Source organism: Poecilia mexicana, unplaced genomic scaffold (genome assembly GCF_051168715.1).
Source record: "Poecilia mexicana isolate PSO_F unplaced genomic scaffold, ASM5116871v1 scaffold_2, whole genome shotgun sequence".
Taxonomy (NCBI): Eukaryota; Metazoa; Chordata; class Actinopteri; order Cyprinodontiformes; family Poeciliidae; genus Poecilia; species Poecilia mexicana.
Window position 1 is genome coordinate 7718124 of NW_028263371.1, and position 16435 is coordinate 7734558.

Consider the following 16435-nt stretch of genomic DNA (forward strand, 5'->3'; position numbering starts at 1 on the left):
TAAGGTAGAAATTTGCTGCTGCTTAGCAGAAATTTTGAAATATCTTCTCTCTAGTTTATTAATTTTTTTTACACTTTTTCTTCCAAACTGTAAAGACAGATAGAGTTTTAAAAGTGGGTCTAATCGCACAAATCTTATACAATTTAATGCCAACGCCGTACGTAAAGGTTTAAAAGGCACCGGTTTAAATGTTCATTCATCGTCTGTTCTTGCTCTGGATCTGCTGGTGAGGCTGTGACCTAAAAGTTATCAAGATGGCAAACCAAACAGGAGCATGACGATGGATGCCGAACTCAACGTGAATGAAAGTGGGTGGGAGATGCACAAAACATGGAAAAAAATGAATGAGCTTCCTTTTCTTAAAATACAGTTTTTATTTGTGAATTTACACAGATTAGCAACACATCTAAAAGCAACTCCATTAGATAACCATTTATATAGGATTTTCACAGGTCACAAAGTAGCTTGGCTCATTCTGACATGCCAAAGCAAAAAAAAAAAAGCAAAAACAAAAAAAAAGAAAAAATGCATTCTTTTTCTTTCTGACAGAAAAACAAAAAAATGGATAGAGAGGCATTAGTAAAGCAAGGTGCAAACTGTTAAAAACACAAGAGGAGAAAAAAAAAAGAAAGAATGAATGAAATGCACATTCAGTTCATCTGAGAGCAGGATCAGCTCATGAAATACTTAGGAGGCCTGGAGCTCTCTGCAAACTAAAAGGAAAGATAGAGTACTCTGGTACAAATGGAGGGAAAAAAGACATTTTCAAAAGGAGAGATGTTACGGAAGGAGGAAGAAAAAAAAAGACAATCCAAATGATAAAAAAATAAAAAAACATGGTGTGTTAGTTTCAGCTTGTCCACTCCTGTCTTCTAGCTACAACACATGAACTCCAGTTCCAACGCCACGCCTCGCTTCCTTCCACCTTCCAGTTGCGCGACTCCGCCCCACACCCACCCTCTGCCAGAGCCCAGGAAGCCGGCATTTAACGCAGCTAAAGACGCTCCCACCCTCCAAATCCAATACTTCACATTGCTAGCTGGGATATTGGTACATTTATTTAATTGGCGACGGGGGGATGGGAGAGAAAAGGGGGGAGCGCAGCAAGACATCACCGGTCTGGGCTGAGCAGAGTTCAGCCGAGGGTCATCTGACTGTTGAAGTGAGATCGTTTTGAGAAACGCATAACTGGGCTCAGAGTGGGATCAAATGAAAATAAAAGCATCCATCATGTCCTGTTCCAGTTCTTAGAGGAAATTAGGACAAATCAAGTATGTGGTTATGAGCTGGGAGATTTTGGAGGCCTGAGGAGAGTGAGTGCAGTCGCCGGGGATTTTGTAAATGTCTCGCAGAGAGGAACCGTGAAGCCTGAGCAGGCAGATGAGAATCATAACCTTTGTCTTAATAAAGCTGGAAAAGAAAAAAAATACAGTATGGCTTTAAGAAAAACACACCAACACACCAGGCTCCCGTTTCTCAGGCCCCTTCCAGACACAGCCTAGATGATTTTTTTGGAAAACTGAGATTTTCCACTCCGCTTGCAGGTAACAAAAACTGATTTTTTTTGTTGTTTTTTTTGGAAATCCTTTTAAAAGTGGAGATTAAGAGAAAATTGAAAGAAAAGAAAATAGACAAAAAGACTGAGTGTAAACCGGGACTATTTCCTTGGGAAATTTTAGTTTTAGTTAAATATTTCCTGAGTGCTTTTTTGAAGAGAGTAGGGCAGCTTCAGATTAGCATTTTTCCAAACTACCTTTCAAAGTTTACATCATTTTGTGTTTCCACTCGATTTCAAGCATTTCAGAAAGCAAAACAAAACTTACCAGCTCATTACACAACTTTTTAATTGCCACCTAAAGAACTCACTTTCTTATTTAGCCAGTAAATCAAGTCAAAACTAGGGATGAACGGAACATCGGCTTCAACACCGGTACCGGTCCGATTAGGAAACCTGAGCAGATATTACTAACTGATATTTATTTCCATCTTGTTGCCGTTTGTGTGAGTGTTTTTGATGGAGCTGGTCATGTCGTAGTGATGCAGCACAGGATTATGGGATGTTTAACTGAAGCAGAGAGGCGACGTAGACTGTGTGGTCACTTTCAAACGGAGTAGGAAAATATATACATACGATATATCGGTGAATATCAGATTTTGGCTACAATAGCATCGGATATCAATGTCAGCCTACATTTTCACATCAGTGTATCCCTAAGAAATTTATCTCGGTTTACACAGAGTATAGAGACTTTAGAAAGCGTTGAAGCTGCCACTTGAGAAAGGCTTAACGCCAATGAAGAGACAAAACAAAAGTTTAGATTTGAGAAAAAGAGTTGTCGACGCTGATAAAGCGGCATTTTTAAGTGTCAAGAATCGTTAATGGATTCAAAGGAGCAGAAGACGGTACGGCTCACGTAAACGTAACGAAAGCAAGAAAGAAAATAAGTAGTCTGAAAGAAGTGTGTCTTCTGGTCAGACTGGACAAAGCTACAGCTCTTTGGCCAGGGAGACATCACTCTTGCTTGGAGGATGAAGGGAGAGGTCTGTGACCCAAAGAACACTGGCCCCTACAGCGCCACATGGTGGAGGGAGGACTGTGGACACCACAAAGCCCTGACGTGACCCCTACAGCTAGAAAACCAACAACGATGTGCCAGGGACTTAATAAATGTGACATTGGAGGTCTTTGTGAAATAATTTGTTTTTAAGTTGAGAGTAAAATAATGTAAGCATCCACAATAAACCGGGGAAGCTTTCTTTTCCATTTTGATGCATTTATTATTGATAATGTCGCCACCTGCTGTCGGTGCACAGCTATTACAGGACCTTTGATTGGACTTCGAATAAGATTGCGCAGACAAGGGTAAACTCAGAAACGGATCAAGAAAGTATCTGTTTAACAACAACATTACAGAGCAACGCGCCTGGGGCCGATCGGTTCTGAACAACAACAAAGACACGAACGGGATCCGATCAAAACCTTTTTTTTTTTATTTCACCCGAGATTATCCCTCTCTTTTCTTTCCGCTCACTTTCTTGGCCCTGACTTTTCTCAAACACCATTCCTTGCTTGCCACTTGCGCGAATTCTACCGAATACTTCATAATCTCCTTCGCCGGTGAAAGAACAAAACAAGAACAGAAACAAAAATACCCCCACATTACATTCTGCAAGAAAAGTGCTTCACTACAACAAAACAAAAGCTCAAATTTGCAAGTCGACTGCCAGCATATCCAGTTTTAACATTATTGTTTTAAGTAGTAACTGAATGTTCCTCGGGATTACGACGCTAGCCAGGATATCCGGCTCTCGCTAAAACAGGCGCTACGCCGGGACTCGAGTTCAGAAGTGTGTCAGCACTCAGCAGTGTGAGATTTTAACTACACAACAGTGAAAACAGCACAGTCTCATGGTATTTACTCAAAAATCTGTAACATAATTGACACCATTTCGAATTTTAAAAAAAGCAACAATTATTTGACACATCATATAACATTATTACAGTTATGTTAGCTGTACCAGTCTGTCATTTTGAGAAGAAGACCAAATGAAATGTGAGGAATTAACACCTGCTAGGTTTTGTAGTAGTTTGTAAACCCCTGCAGTACCTACAACGAGTGATAGGGGGCGCTCCTTAAGTTTTAGCACCTGGACTGAATGTGTTTAGATCAATGTAAATGCAAAAGTTATATCAGCAGAATCTGTCTAGTTGAAGAGAAAGGCCAAAATTACGTTTGTTAGGGTTGAAAAGTCTGGGAGGCGTTACATCAGCGTTGCAAAATTCAGGGAATTATTTTTAAAGATGGAAACTTTAGATGCATTAGCTGGATATTTAATTACTGAAGTGCAACCCTTGACAGGGATTTCAAATATAAATTTGTAAAAAAAAAAGATTTCAGTCACGTTCAGTTAATCAGAATATGCTTTCTGAAGCTCGTTGGTCAGATTGAAAATCCCGCATTTCTGTTTCAAAATGTTTTTTTTATTAGTCTTAGGTAATAATTATCAGAATGTTTGTTTCCGTTTTTGGTTGTTGCGTTTTATTTTGGCTATTTAAAATATCCTCCAGGTCCAGTATGGAGTGTTCTGAACAAAATTAACTTTTATTAGTCTGAGAGAGCACACTCGCACACATCACTTGTAAATGATCTCAAAATGACAATATTATCATTTATCGCAATCATTTCTGGGACAATTTATTATCCAGAAAAATGTGCTGTTGTGACAGCCAGGTGTAGTTTCAGTTACTGAAATACATGATCTTATAATAATGAATTGAGATGCACCTGTATAAGACTGAAGCTGGTAACTGGCCCAAGTCTAGTGCAAGTTGGGGCTGACGGACGTAAAGCTGCATTCAATACAAAAAAAAGAAGAAAAAAGAAGATCACTTTTCGTGAAACAAACAGCGTTTTTTTACTAAAACAAGATTTTCTCCCAGTCATCTTGGCAAACAAAAACAACAGTGGAGAGAGATGAAGAGGACGCTATATGAAAATGCTACATAAATATGAGATAATGCAGTTAGAAGCAGCCAGAATTCATCCTCTCTATCTACTCTGACGACCTTTAACCGTATCTAGAAACCACAAGAAGTCACCAAGAGTAATTTGGGAGCCACAGCAAATACATCAGCTCAAATCCTCCGACTGCCTTTATTCCCCCAAAACTAGTTTTCCAGTGTGATGTTAAATTTTTATGTTTTCTGTGCAGACAAAGCAAGACAAAACATGAGGTGGAATATTAAGGAATACGCGAAGGACAAAGAGGCTTCCAGTTTAGTATTGAGCCGAGGTTAGAAACAAGGGGGGAGAGGAGCCAGTTACTCAGGATCTACAAGTGACGCTTCCAAGGAGCCGAGTTAGAGTACTGCATGAGATATCAGGTACGTAGACACACCCACGCCTGCCCTTTTCTTTTTTTTTCATTATTTATATCGCTCCCATCTGCTGCAGCTTTAATCGGTGGGCCCGCACACCCACCTACCCCAAAATCTCACAAATATTCTTTCTTTGCAAAATGACATTTTCATAAAAATCCCAAACCGCTGTTTTTTTTTTTTTTCTTGTTAAATCTTTCCTCTGCCTTTTGTACATAAAACCTCTTGTTTAAAAAAAAAATCAAATATAATTAAAAACAAACAAAAAAAAAAACAGGAACAGATTCGACACCCTCTTTCGGCGGGCGCGCTCTTCCCGACTTCGCCCGCTCGCCTCTCTCAGGCCTCCGTCTTCTCTTTCTTTTTGTTTTTCTTCAGGAACGACGGCGTGCGGAACTTCTTCTTCTTCTTGGTGTTGGGCGACTTGGAGGGGGAGCTCTCGGGGGACAGCGGCTCCTCGATCTTCTCGCCGGGGCGCACGGTGATCTCCACGCTCTCCACGCTGGTGGTCAGCTGACTGACGCGCTTGGAGAGCTCGTCGTCGTGGTTGCCCTTGCCGTTCATCAGGCCCGTGTGGTTCTCTGGAGGGAGGAGAGGAAGGCAGCGTGAAGCTAGCGTCAAATTAGGAAAAACATGCCATAGACTAATCACTTCTTATTTTTTTTACGATTAGATCCAACGAGCTTGTTACTCTGTGCATGGTCCAGCGGCATCGCACTGACCCCGTGTGTGCTTTTACAAGTTTATTTTTTTTGTGTGTGGTTTTGGGAACTGACGGTCTGACGGCCGTTGTCCCACATCTTCTCAAGACTGGCTGCACAGAGCATCAGCTCATGACACAAACCATGTTACTGTGCGGATGTTTTCCTCCCAGACGACTGGATTTACCAAACACGTTAATTCCCCTTCAAACCGCGCTCAACTTCCCTCTTCCTCTCATCGTGCTTCTCATATTTCGCAATTTACAGCATGTGAAAATAATTAATAAAATCCGGTGACCTCATAGCCCAGAGAGTTTGCCCTCCTTCTCAATTTAACAAAAACTGTTTCATGAACCCCGCTCGCATAGCAGCGGTTCATGTATCGCTGCTCACACGGACCTACCTGTGCGTTCACACCTGAGAACAACAGGCCAACTTAACGGAGCGGTGACCTGGTTTCGTCTGACCCCGTAGCCGTGGCGTCAGAATACGTGAGTTGGGGCGATGTCACTGGGTTAATCGCTATTGGGTGGGGCTTTCTCGTATTTGCGCCGGGAGGAAGTCGACAGGAACTCGATCCCCGCGTGCCGTTATTTACGAGCGCTAATGGGTCGAGTGTGATCTCTGTGTCTCTTTGAGGTGCATTAACCAGTTTCAAGTGTCAGATGTGAGAAGCATCGCGCTAAAGGAGAAAATACTGTAGGTCAATACGGCAAATCATGTCGCCTTGTCATCCCGGAGTATTTATTTGACTCGACAGGGAGGGCTTGTGATATTTTAAACCAGCGGAAGACAGAGAGAGAGAGAAAAAAAGGAGTTTGTCCCTAAGGTGAGTTACTCGCTTTATTGAGGACACTTTATGCTCGTTTTCAGCTGAAATAAACACACTATGGAATATTAACTTTAATTATTTACCTGTTTGCTTAGAGCTGCTTTTGTCGAACAGTGAATTATTCAAAGGACGCAGACAGCTTGGTATGCTGTTAACCGAGATGCAGCGATCCATACGGATTTCTTCTGTTTTTACGAAATATTTCGGATGAAGCAAGTCTGATTAATCGAAGGTTAATATCAGACATTTTTTCTAACATCACTAAAGACACAACACAGCATCCTAATAGTGATTTTACTAAGAAAATAAAGGCAATCCAAAGACTGCACTGGCTGCTGCAGCGATCAACAATGCCAGATTACTTGTTTGTTATTCTGACGCTGCTTCAGCAGAACCTCATTAAAGGTTCTCCAGGAGTTGAGGTTCTACGAAAGCGTTGTCGTTTGCCATTCTTGTTTCTTGTGTTCACGGCTAACCTTGTGCAGACACTTGCTTAGCGCCCCACTTACAGGTCAGGGGGAGTAAAAAGCTTTCTGGGCCTTTCTTGGTGTTTCTATGTGGATGAAAACATTTCTGTAAACAGGTTTTTTTGTAACCTGCTTTAGCCAAAAAACATGCTATATGCTACATTATCAATGCATCATATCAACATGGAAAGTTAATATGCATACTTACCTTCACAAACTTTAATTGTGAGAATATTTAAGCACATAAATTATATATATATATTCTACAGGTTTTACATGGTATCAGATTGGGAGACAGGATTTCTAGTTGGCTTACTTTAAATGGCATAAATCAAAACTCTTTACCATAACCTAAAAAATTATATTTCACGATCCAACCATTCACCTGGAATATGACTCATTTATAAAATAATACACTACCTAACATGTGCACAAGTCATAATTTGATCACCAACTTTCTAATGACAGATATTCACAATGAAAGCTTTTAAAAACAAGTCAAATCTGCTAGCATGATGGATTTTCCAATTAAAAGGCCCAGTTTCACAATGTTTCATGTTGCACCCAAGTGAATTAAAAGTGCTCATAACTTGATGAAAGAAAATACTTTAGAATTAAATTTTTTGTTTATATATATGTATTTAAATCTGGAAGTAAAAAAAAATATGTTGACTAGGACAAAACATCAAACAACTTCATCTTAAAAGCTTTGGCTTGTTCAAAAATGATTAATTCACAATCAAGTTAAAACAAATGAGAAAAAGGAAACTCAAATCTGTGAGGCATGCTCCAATGTTAGCAAGCATCAGACTTAAGAGACAGACAGCAGTGCAGCCAGTCGTCCTCTGTGTGAGCGATACCTTCTTTAGCCGGAGTGCTTTGCGGAGACTGGGTGACAGACAGAGACTGAGAGAGCGTGGAGCCGTCGTCGGAGGTTAGCTCGTGCTCGCCATCTGCAGGGAGGTGGGTCGGCGAGGAACGGGTGAGAGGATTGCAGCGCGGCGTCGGAGTGGGGGTGGGTGAGTTAAAGCAGAGGGACGACAGAGGGAGTGAGTGGGATGAGAGGTTGGAGGGATTTGAGAGGGAGGGGAGGAAGAGATTAGCGACAACACACACAGACACATGTTAGAATCAGGCCATGCACAGCTGGTTTCCCACAAAACTTGAAAAAGAAAATCCTCGTCTGCTGATCATCAGGCTCTCTTTCTGTGGGTGGCTCAGCTCACTTTGCAACAGGCTAGGACTCAATATCCCGGTGAGGAGGCAGATGCTCCGAGCGGCGGCTCGCTGACCACGAGAAGCAGCTACCGCTCTCCCCCATGGTGACGCTTTTACGACACTACAAAACCTAAGCGTCAACTTTGATCCTCACGTAAAGCCGTTAAAAAGGCCTGGAAATAACCTGTGGCTCCGCAGACGTGGTGAGTTCAACAAGGTGGTTCATGATAACGAGCAATCTAACAAGAATCCCAATTCTCTTAAAAGATAAAGCGGCACAGAGCATGACATACTCTCCACCATGCAGAACAACAGAGGATTAGGTTCATTTTGGGTTTTTTATTTCAAGCTAGACGCGTCTGAATTTGTCCAAAAGTCCAATCACAGCCTCAACTGATCGATGTGTGTGATTCCAGTAGCGCTTGGAAATCTCAAAGTTACATTTGTGTTGGTAGGACAGAAAAGGCTTTTTTTTTTTCTGGCATGCATTACAAATAACTGATAAATATACTAGAGTAAGTGTAATGGCTATTATGCAGACTTTCTGGGTTATTGAACCTTGCAGATTGTTTTCTACCTCCCTCACCGTCCTGCTGACTACAGTGGAAAGATAAATCTAGGTTTTCATCCATAAATGCAGGCAAGTTCAAGTGTTTTTGTACCATTTTCTGACTTATTTCATACCCATTTCAACAATGAGCTACTGAAAAAGGAGCCTGTGACATGTAATACATCACACAGCATAACTTCCTAAAACAAAAAACACAAACTACAACTTCCCAAACAATCTGATCAAGTTACTGTAGAACTTAAAAGAAGCCGTTGTAATTTATTTTAATTTGTTTTCTTTTTGTTTTTGTTAAGAGATTTTAATGATAGGGAGGTTTTTTTTCCTAGCACAGAATGAACGTACTTATCTCCTCGACTGTCTCCTTCGAAATGCTCATGTTAGTCAGTGGGTCTGCGAGGACACCGATGTCATCATGACATAAAATAAACGTTACATTTTCTCACAAATGGCAGTTTTATATATATATATATATTTTTTTTAAACTAGCAGACCGTCACAGAGGTTTCCCAGTGAACATTAGTGGTGCAGCTTTGACAAGTTTCTTAGTTCAAAGCCAAGTCTGGGATTAGCAGCTTCATTAGTCTCGAACATGAGTTAGGTGTGAGTAAGTGACAACCTTCCAGACTCCACTTTTAGCTGACATCTGCCGCTGTGCTGGACGGCTCCTCTGAAAGGACCTTTTACAGAGCGGACGGGCAGCAACCTGCCTGGTGTTGTTCAAATGTCTCATCCCGTTTCCTCCATGTGGGACATGAAGGTGGAAAGCGCTCACATGAGCAATGTGGAGATTTGAAGCATCGGCTTAGCTTGAAGGGATATTTCTGACAGGATTAGGACTTGTTTTTTATTTCAATATTTAACTTCTCATTGCTGCGGACAGAAGTCAAATGTGGAGTACCCCAAGGTCCTAGGATTGGACCCCAAGGTCCAATCCTAGGACCCCTCCAATTTAAAATCTACGTGGTCCCACCAGCTCTGGCTACAAACCAGAAATGACATTAGCTACCATATCCATGCAGTTTGTATGCAGCTCTATGTTAAAATGTCACTTGGTGAATCAGAAAACCATCCAATCACAGATCAGACGGTAAGAACAAGTCAAAGTGTGGACGTGCCATCATTTTCTCAGGCTGAACAGAAACAAAGTCACTGAGTCACCCAGCTTCAGTTATTACAGACAGAAACCAGCAATCAGGCCTGAAATCTGGGTGCAGTGATAAACTCTGACCTGAACCTTCAGAGCCACATGAAGACAGTTACAAAGTCGGCCTTCTATCACCTGAAGAACATCTCCAGGATTAAAAGACTAATGTCCCAGCAAGATCTGGAGAAGCTCATCCATAAATAATAATCTTATAAAAAGTACTTTTCATAGCTGCATGGGTCTGCACTTTTATATTTTATACCAAGTTTTGTTGGATTTCAAACGATGAGCATCCACAACGTACAGGAGATGATCAGAACTCAACCTGCAACCAATTACATATGAGCACATTAGTGTGTGTGCGTGAGTGTGTGTGCAGCATGTCTCGGGCCTCTCCAGACGGACTTCAGCTTGCATCCAGATGGGTCACCGGGGATTCATGGGGCTGTGGGGGCAACAGTGTCATAGCAACGGGCTGCGCTTGTGTGGAGGGTGTGAAGACCTGCTGTCGGTTCAGTCTGCTGTCTTAGTCACGCTGGCCTGTCACACAGGCACTTTCATATGCGCGCGACGGCGCAGAACATTTGGACGCGTACCGCACACATGCGTGAACACATGGCCCGTAAACACGGCCGCATTAAACAGCCGCATCCAAAACATGGCCCAGCGAGCCCAGAGCTCTGCAGAGCCGTGAGTGAACCCCTTCACCGCTGTCTGCTCACTACTGATTTCTGATTGTCTTTCTAAACAGAGAGAGAGATAATGTGATTAGCACCGACTCCGAGCGGCGCTAAAGGAAGCAGCGACGTCTTCGGGTGTGAACTCCCGAGTTTTGACGCCGTCCGCTTGTTTGACGGCGCCGCTAACGAGACGCAGCGCCTCCGACTGGAGACGGATGGAGTTTTGAACCACCAGCTGCGAGGGGATCGGAGGGAACGAATCCGACTCGAGATGAGAGGAATCAATCTGCAAGTGGAGAGTTTAATCCAGATTTGGTTCAACATCAACTGGAAAGCTGCTCCAGATGTTTTGCTCTGATCTGCCGCTCAACAAGCGGTTGACATAATTGGATTTTAAACGAGCTGAAAGAAATGCACTTGAAACTTTAAACATTCATCTGGAAGATGCCGACATCTAGCAGATGTTTTTTTTTTTTTTTTGCAATAGATTTGTATTTATCAAAAACAAGAACATTTAGTTTCAAAATCTAGAAATACTGTTAAAGAAATTCAAACTAGAAATATAACAGGACTTTTCACTTTTTGTTTCAGAGATGTATGAAGACGCTGCGCTGCAGTGGGAGAGAACCTCCTAGTGGTTTTTGGGTTGTTTTTGCAGCGTCGGGTAAAATAACAATTCTTCAGGCTTTAAGGAAAAGGTTCACTGCAAAAACACAAAATCTTACCAAGACACTTTTTCCATGTTTTAAGTGAAATAGCCAGTGGAACCAGAACTTCTTCATGAATATTATTCATGAATTGTTGACTTAAAACAAGCTTCTATATGTTGTTGAAAAGTTGCTTGTAAGTCAGTTTTGTCTTATTTAAGGTGTACCAAGATATTTACACCACAAAATAAAATAAAAATAAAAATAAATACTTGGTAAGATTTTTTTAAATGTTGGCATTCAGTTTAGTTTTCAGCCTCAGAAGCAGAAAAAAAAAACTCTGGTCTGATCAGAAACATAAAAAAAATATTTTAAAAGCAACATTTGGACTCTGTTAATGTTGCACACAGAGTTCATTAAAGGGACATTTCCACCATGAAGCCAACTCCTCTTCTTCAAACTCATCTCTCTCTTAATGCTCTTAATTTGAAGGTTGCATACGGATTGTTGAGCTCATGTTTTTTTTTTTTTTTGAGGCTGACAATACTTTTACTGATTTCCACTGACCACGAAGAGTGTGTGTGTGCGTGTGTGTGTGTGTGTGAGAGAGAGTTTAAACATTGATCAAACAGAGTGTGTGTCGTACCGCTGAGGCCAAGTTGCCGTCTCTCCACGTTTTTGTGGTGCTGCTCCTTTTCCAACAGCTCGCTGAACGGGTTGGGAGGAAGAGGAGCCATCTGCTCCTCCTCTGTGGGCACGTATGGCTGAAGAGGAAGAGGAGGAGGAGGAGGAGGAGGGGAGGACAGGGAGAGCAAAGGGTGAGCACAGGAGCGTCGACACAAACACCGTTTATAACCAAAATAAATCAGATTACGTCTAATAATCCAACACATGTCCTCCAGTCAATCCCATACACACAAATGACAAGTCACAGTACGCACTCCCGCTGAGATTTAGATGCATAAACAAGTCGAGAACACTCATCATGCTCCGAATAAGACACCATAAATTAACAGCACGTGAGACGTGTCCCAAATAAATGGAAAACTGGTGCAAACCGATTAAAGAGTAGTTTGGTCTCCAGGCACAGCGTCATGCGGCGTTTCAAAACAAAACCAAATCAAATTAAATGTGTGGGGTGAAATAAAGCCCACTGCAAACGGGGAACCAACAAGCACGATGCTTGAGAATATTTACCGGCACGTCTATCTGCCCCAGATCCTTCGAGACAAAACAGCAACGGAGAAAACACAAAGAATCAGCTCAGACGTGTCGGGATGAGACTTTTGAAGTGTGTGTTTTGTGTTATTGCTGTACTTTTGAATGAAGCTTTAGAGAGGATCCTGCTTTCCATACATGCTTGTCTCCCCCTAGTGGCCAAATTTAATAATAGATAAAAGGCAAGAGACTCGCAAGGAGACTTGAAACTTCGAGTGTCGATCCCTGTGAATCTAAGTAGATTAGAATATAATGCAAGGGATTTTTAATACAGAAATGTTATGTGGCGGCCATTTTGGAAATACTCAAATCTTGGAGAAAACTGTGGATTTGAACATTATCTCCCATCTCATCAATTGATGCCAAAGATGACTTTCAGAGTAACGTGCCCAAGCACACAAATGGAAAGTTTAGTAGAAGGAAAAAGTGTGGTTGGGAAGTTTCCAATTGCAGCCTCGGGAGGATTGTAAAGCAAAGCCCATTCAAAAGCTCGGGGGGGAAATTCATAAGATCTGAAGAACCGTGTGTCACGCTGCACTGATGCAGTAGTTCATGGAAAAAAATGCCCTGATAAAAATATTGGCTCATATAAACCACAGTGTTTGGAAATACTTTTAAGCAGACCAACATTTCTGTATTTTTTATGTTTTCAATCTTGGTTATATTGCAACTGATTTTGGGGGCTTTAATCAGCTGCAATCCCTAATCATTACATCATCAATTTGGATGATGTAATGATTTATTACTGTGTGTAACAAATCCAAATAATATGAGCTCAACCTTGAATCTTAAAAATAAACAAGGTCCTACTCTGAAGTTCTGAAAGGAAACATCGTCCCTCCAACATCGGAACATCAGCTTTGGTTTTGTTAATATACACATAATTGACTCGGTTTTTAAATTATTAGTAGTAGTTTGTTTATGTCAAATAAAAAAGAGAGACAATCAATCAATACTTCAAGGAAAGAGCACAGCGGTGAACTGCTGCCTCTCTAACAAAGTCACAAATTGTTGTGACAACATGCATTTTTCTAATCATGTCAAAAGGCACAAAGTGCCCAGAGCTGCACAAAAGTCTGTTAGTGGAGCCGTGATGAACCGGAAGACATTTCTCACCCGTCGCGGCTGATCGACAGGAATGCCGGCGAGGTGCTGAGAGCGCGGACCTGACGTCATCACGTCTAACCGGTTCTGCTCTCGGATCTGGAACGGGACAGACAAGAGGTCAGCAGGACGACGAAGGGTTCAAGGCCGCTGTCGTGTTTGGAAGCAAAACTCAGAAAAACATAAATACACATATATTCATGACAAGTTTTCATTTGTTTATGATCCACAAATCTGGAGCAAACGTCCAGAAAACTGCAAAGCTGCCGAAACACTGAGCTCCTTTAAAATGAGGCCAGAAACCCATTTGTTCAGAGCTGCCTTTGATTAGTCGTGAGTGAAACATCAATCGATATGTTTGATTGATGTTTCACTCACTGACGCCGACGTCATAGAACAAATGTTTTCTGATTGTGGGGTCTTCAAAATGTTACCAAGATTTTGATGATTTTTGACTTTTTGACAAAATGTAATGCTTATTGCTCGTTTCATAACCACTGACTGTGTGACGATTTTGTTTTAAAGTGCTTTGAACTGCCTTTTTGCTGAAATGTGCTACACAAACAAACATGATGCGACTTTTATAGAAACAATCGGAGCCACAACTATCAACACCCCAAACGATTCCTATAATGGAAATCTACTGTGTTTTCTAATTTACTTTTTGAAGTTGCTTAGATTGTGTTAAAACAGACTCGGTTCTCTGAGCTGGTCTTCAAAATAGGAAAACACTGGAACCAAGATGGACGACAAAGTTTATGTTGCCATTACCCACAGTGGGCTGCATGGCACATCTGATACACAAGTATCAGATGTGCACAACAGAAAAATTACTTTTCTAGTAATTTTTCCTAAACTTTGCATATAAAACTTTAGGGTTTTATATGTTAGAACAGCCCTGAAGTGACAGGCAGCTCTGGATACTCAAGCTTGGAAAAGTGCAGGAACCCTGAGAATCAGATCGACTTTTCAGGAACAAAAGCTCTGAGAATGTCGGGCGTAAAACAAAAGATGGATGGTGGAAAAGCGCCTGCTGGAAAGGACGACACAGGACCCGTGATGCATCGTTTGAGACGGATTCTTTTCCAAAGACCACGGAAACCTCGCTAGAGTCGTCATGAACTGAAGTACCATGAGATTTCTGCATGGTTAGTTCGTTCTACTCATCCGTACCGAGTCGTTCTCTCTGTGTGCTGCGGCCGTGTAAACTCTGCTTCGCTCAGCCCGTCTCCGAAAGCCTTCGGCTGCATAAACGTCCGTCTTTTTGACGTCCCGCTTACCGTTTCTAGAAGGACTGTGATTTCTTTTGAAACCCGTCAGGTGTCCGTTTTGCACACAGTCCTTCCTTTTCTTCTGGACTCACAACACAAACGTTTGTTTTGTTTATAGAAACTATAAACGTCGGTCATTTTAAGTGCTTACTGTAGAAGCCTTTGAAAAGCAGCCAACATAAACAACTGGACTCACTTTGTTCCTCTTCTGCTGCACCTCGCTGGGGTCTGTGTTTAGAGGGACGAACTGATTTGGGTCTTCAATCCGGATCGGAGTTCCCGTTTCATCCGCCCTCATCCACTGCAAACAGGTAGATGAGACTGCAGCTAAATCAGGCTGCTTGTTTGCCGCTGCGCCACCAGATGGCGCTCTAGCATCGCGTTGTTTGAGGCGGAGAGCCGAGGCGGCTTCGGTTCTCACCGTGGTCGTCCGGCTGCTGCAGCGCTCCTCTCCGGCCTCCACGCTGACCTTGGTGTAGCTGTTGGGGGAGTTGAGCCAGCGCGTCTTCTCCCTCTGCTGCCGCTGCTGGAGGAACTTGAAGGGCAGCCGCAGGGCCTCGCCGTCCTCCTCGAACGTGAAGGCCGTGACTGTGGCGGGGATCTCCACTTCGCTCTTGTGCCTCGGCTTCTCCCGAACGATGGGGTGTCGGTAGGCGTAGCCCGTTCTGTAGCCCTGAAAAGAAAACACAGCCTCAGACTCCCTTTCCTCCGACACCCCAAAGCAAAAATACAGCAGCAACCGGTCGCCTTCGGACGTCACGTCATTAGTGAAATATTTGCAGTTTAGTATTTGTTTATTTAAGGTTCTCCATTTCTAGGCTCTGCCGCAGTAGAGGTTCCTCCTCCTGGGATCCACACCAAACAAAAATCCTTTTCAAACATCACAAAACATTAAATTAAAACACAAAATTCAACTGCTTCAATAAGGAGATAATAAAATACCTTACCGCACAAACCGTTTCAACAATATCAGAACGAAACTAAGAATGAAGATGAATGCAACAATAACAAACTTTCAGTATAAATGTAAACGTTCCATCAAGTCAATATTAAAGTTTTTTTTTTAATTTAAATTTACATCAATGTAACCTCAGAAGGCAACATATTCCAAAAGGAAATTTCTGGTTGGGAAACAACGGGGAGAAAGGGCTAAAAGTTTTTATGTCAGTGGTGTCCAAAGTGGGTCCTCGAGGGCCTCACTTCCTGGTTTAACTCACCTGGATCAAATGATGGCTCATTAAAGGCCTAAGAAGAACACTGACCTGCTGAAAAGGTTGTTACTACCAACAGGGAGAGAACTAAAGCATGCAGGATGCCGGCCTTTGAAGACCCACGTTCTGCTGGTTTTGTGAAGTCCAGATTTTATGAAAAGCGAAAAGACGACTACATGCTAGTCTGTCACGAACTTTCATCCATGACAGGATGAAAGGGTAGATGAACTAAAACCTTCAGTTTGCAACGAGGCCATGTGGTGGGAACAACTAACTGCACCCTGGACCAACCCATCCCTACAGGGAAACCAAGCCGGATACGGGTTGCTTGTTCCTGCTGCGTGAAAGTAACCTCAGACGGACGACAAGCCAAAAACAAAACAGCAAAGTAGCTGCAGGGTTTCAAACGCCACAGAGGACAAACTCAGAGCCATTTCCTCTCACACCCATCTGCATCTTCACCCTTTCCTCCTCCTCGCCCCTCTTCATTTC

The 16435-nt window shown here is 42.3% G+C and overlaps 1 protein-coding gene across 5 annotated transcripts in view; it reads right to left on the reverse strand.

The window, feature by feature from the left end:
* Positions 1-354: 354 nt before the first annotated feature.
* The window catches only part of add3a (adducin 3 (gamma) a), a 96241-nt gene continuing 80160 nt past the window's right edge, over positions 355-16435 (reverse strand). For 4 of the 5 annotated variants that reach the window (XM_088009881.1, XM_088009877.1, XM_014999570.2 and 1 more), the window contains exons 10-15: positions 15154-15405; positions 14929-15033; positions 13474-13560; positions 11786-11903; positions 7740-7832; positions 355-5460 (exon numbers count right to left, since the gene is read on the reverse strand). In XM_088009881.1, the coding sequence (XP_087866007.1) occupies positions 5219-5460; positions 7740-7832; positions 11786-11903; positions 13474-13560; positions 14929-15033; positions 15154-15405 (897 nt within the window). In that variant the 3' untranslated portion in view covers positions 355-5218. The remainder of the gene's footprint in view (positions 5461-7739; positions 7833-11785; positions 11904-13473; positions 13561-14928; positions 15034-15153; positions 15406-16435) is intronic. The other variant, XM_014999572.2, reaches the window with a different exon arrangement.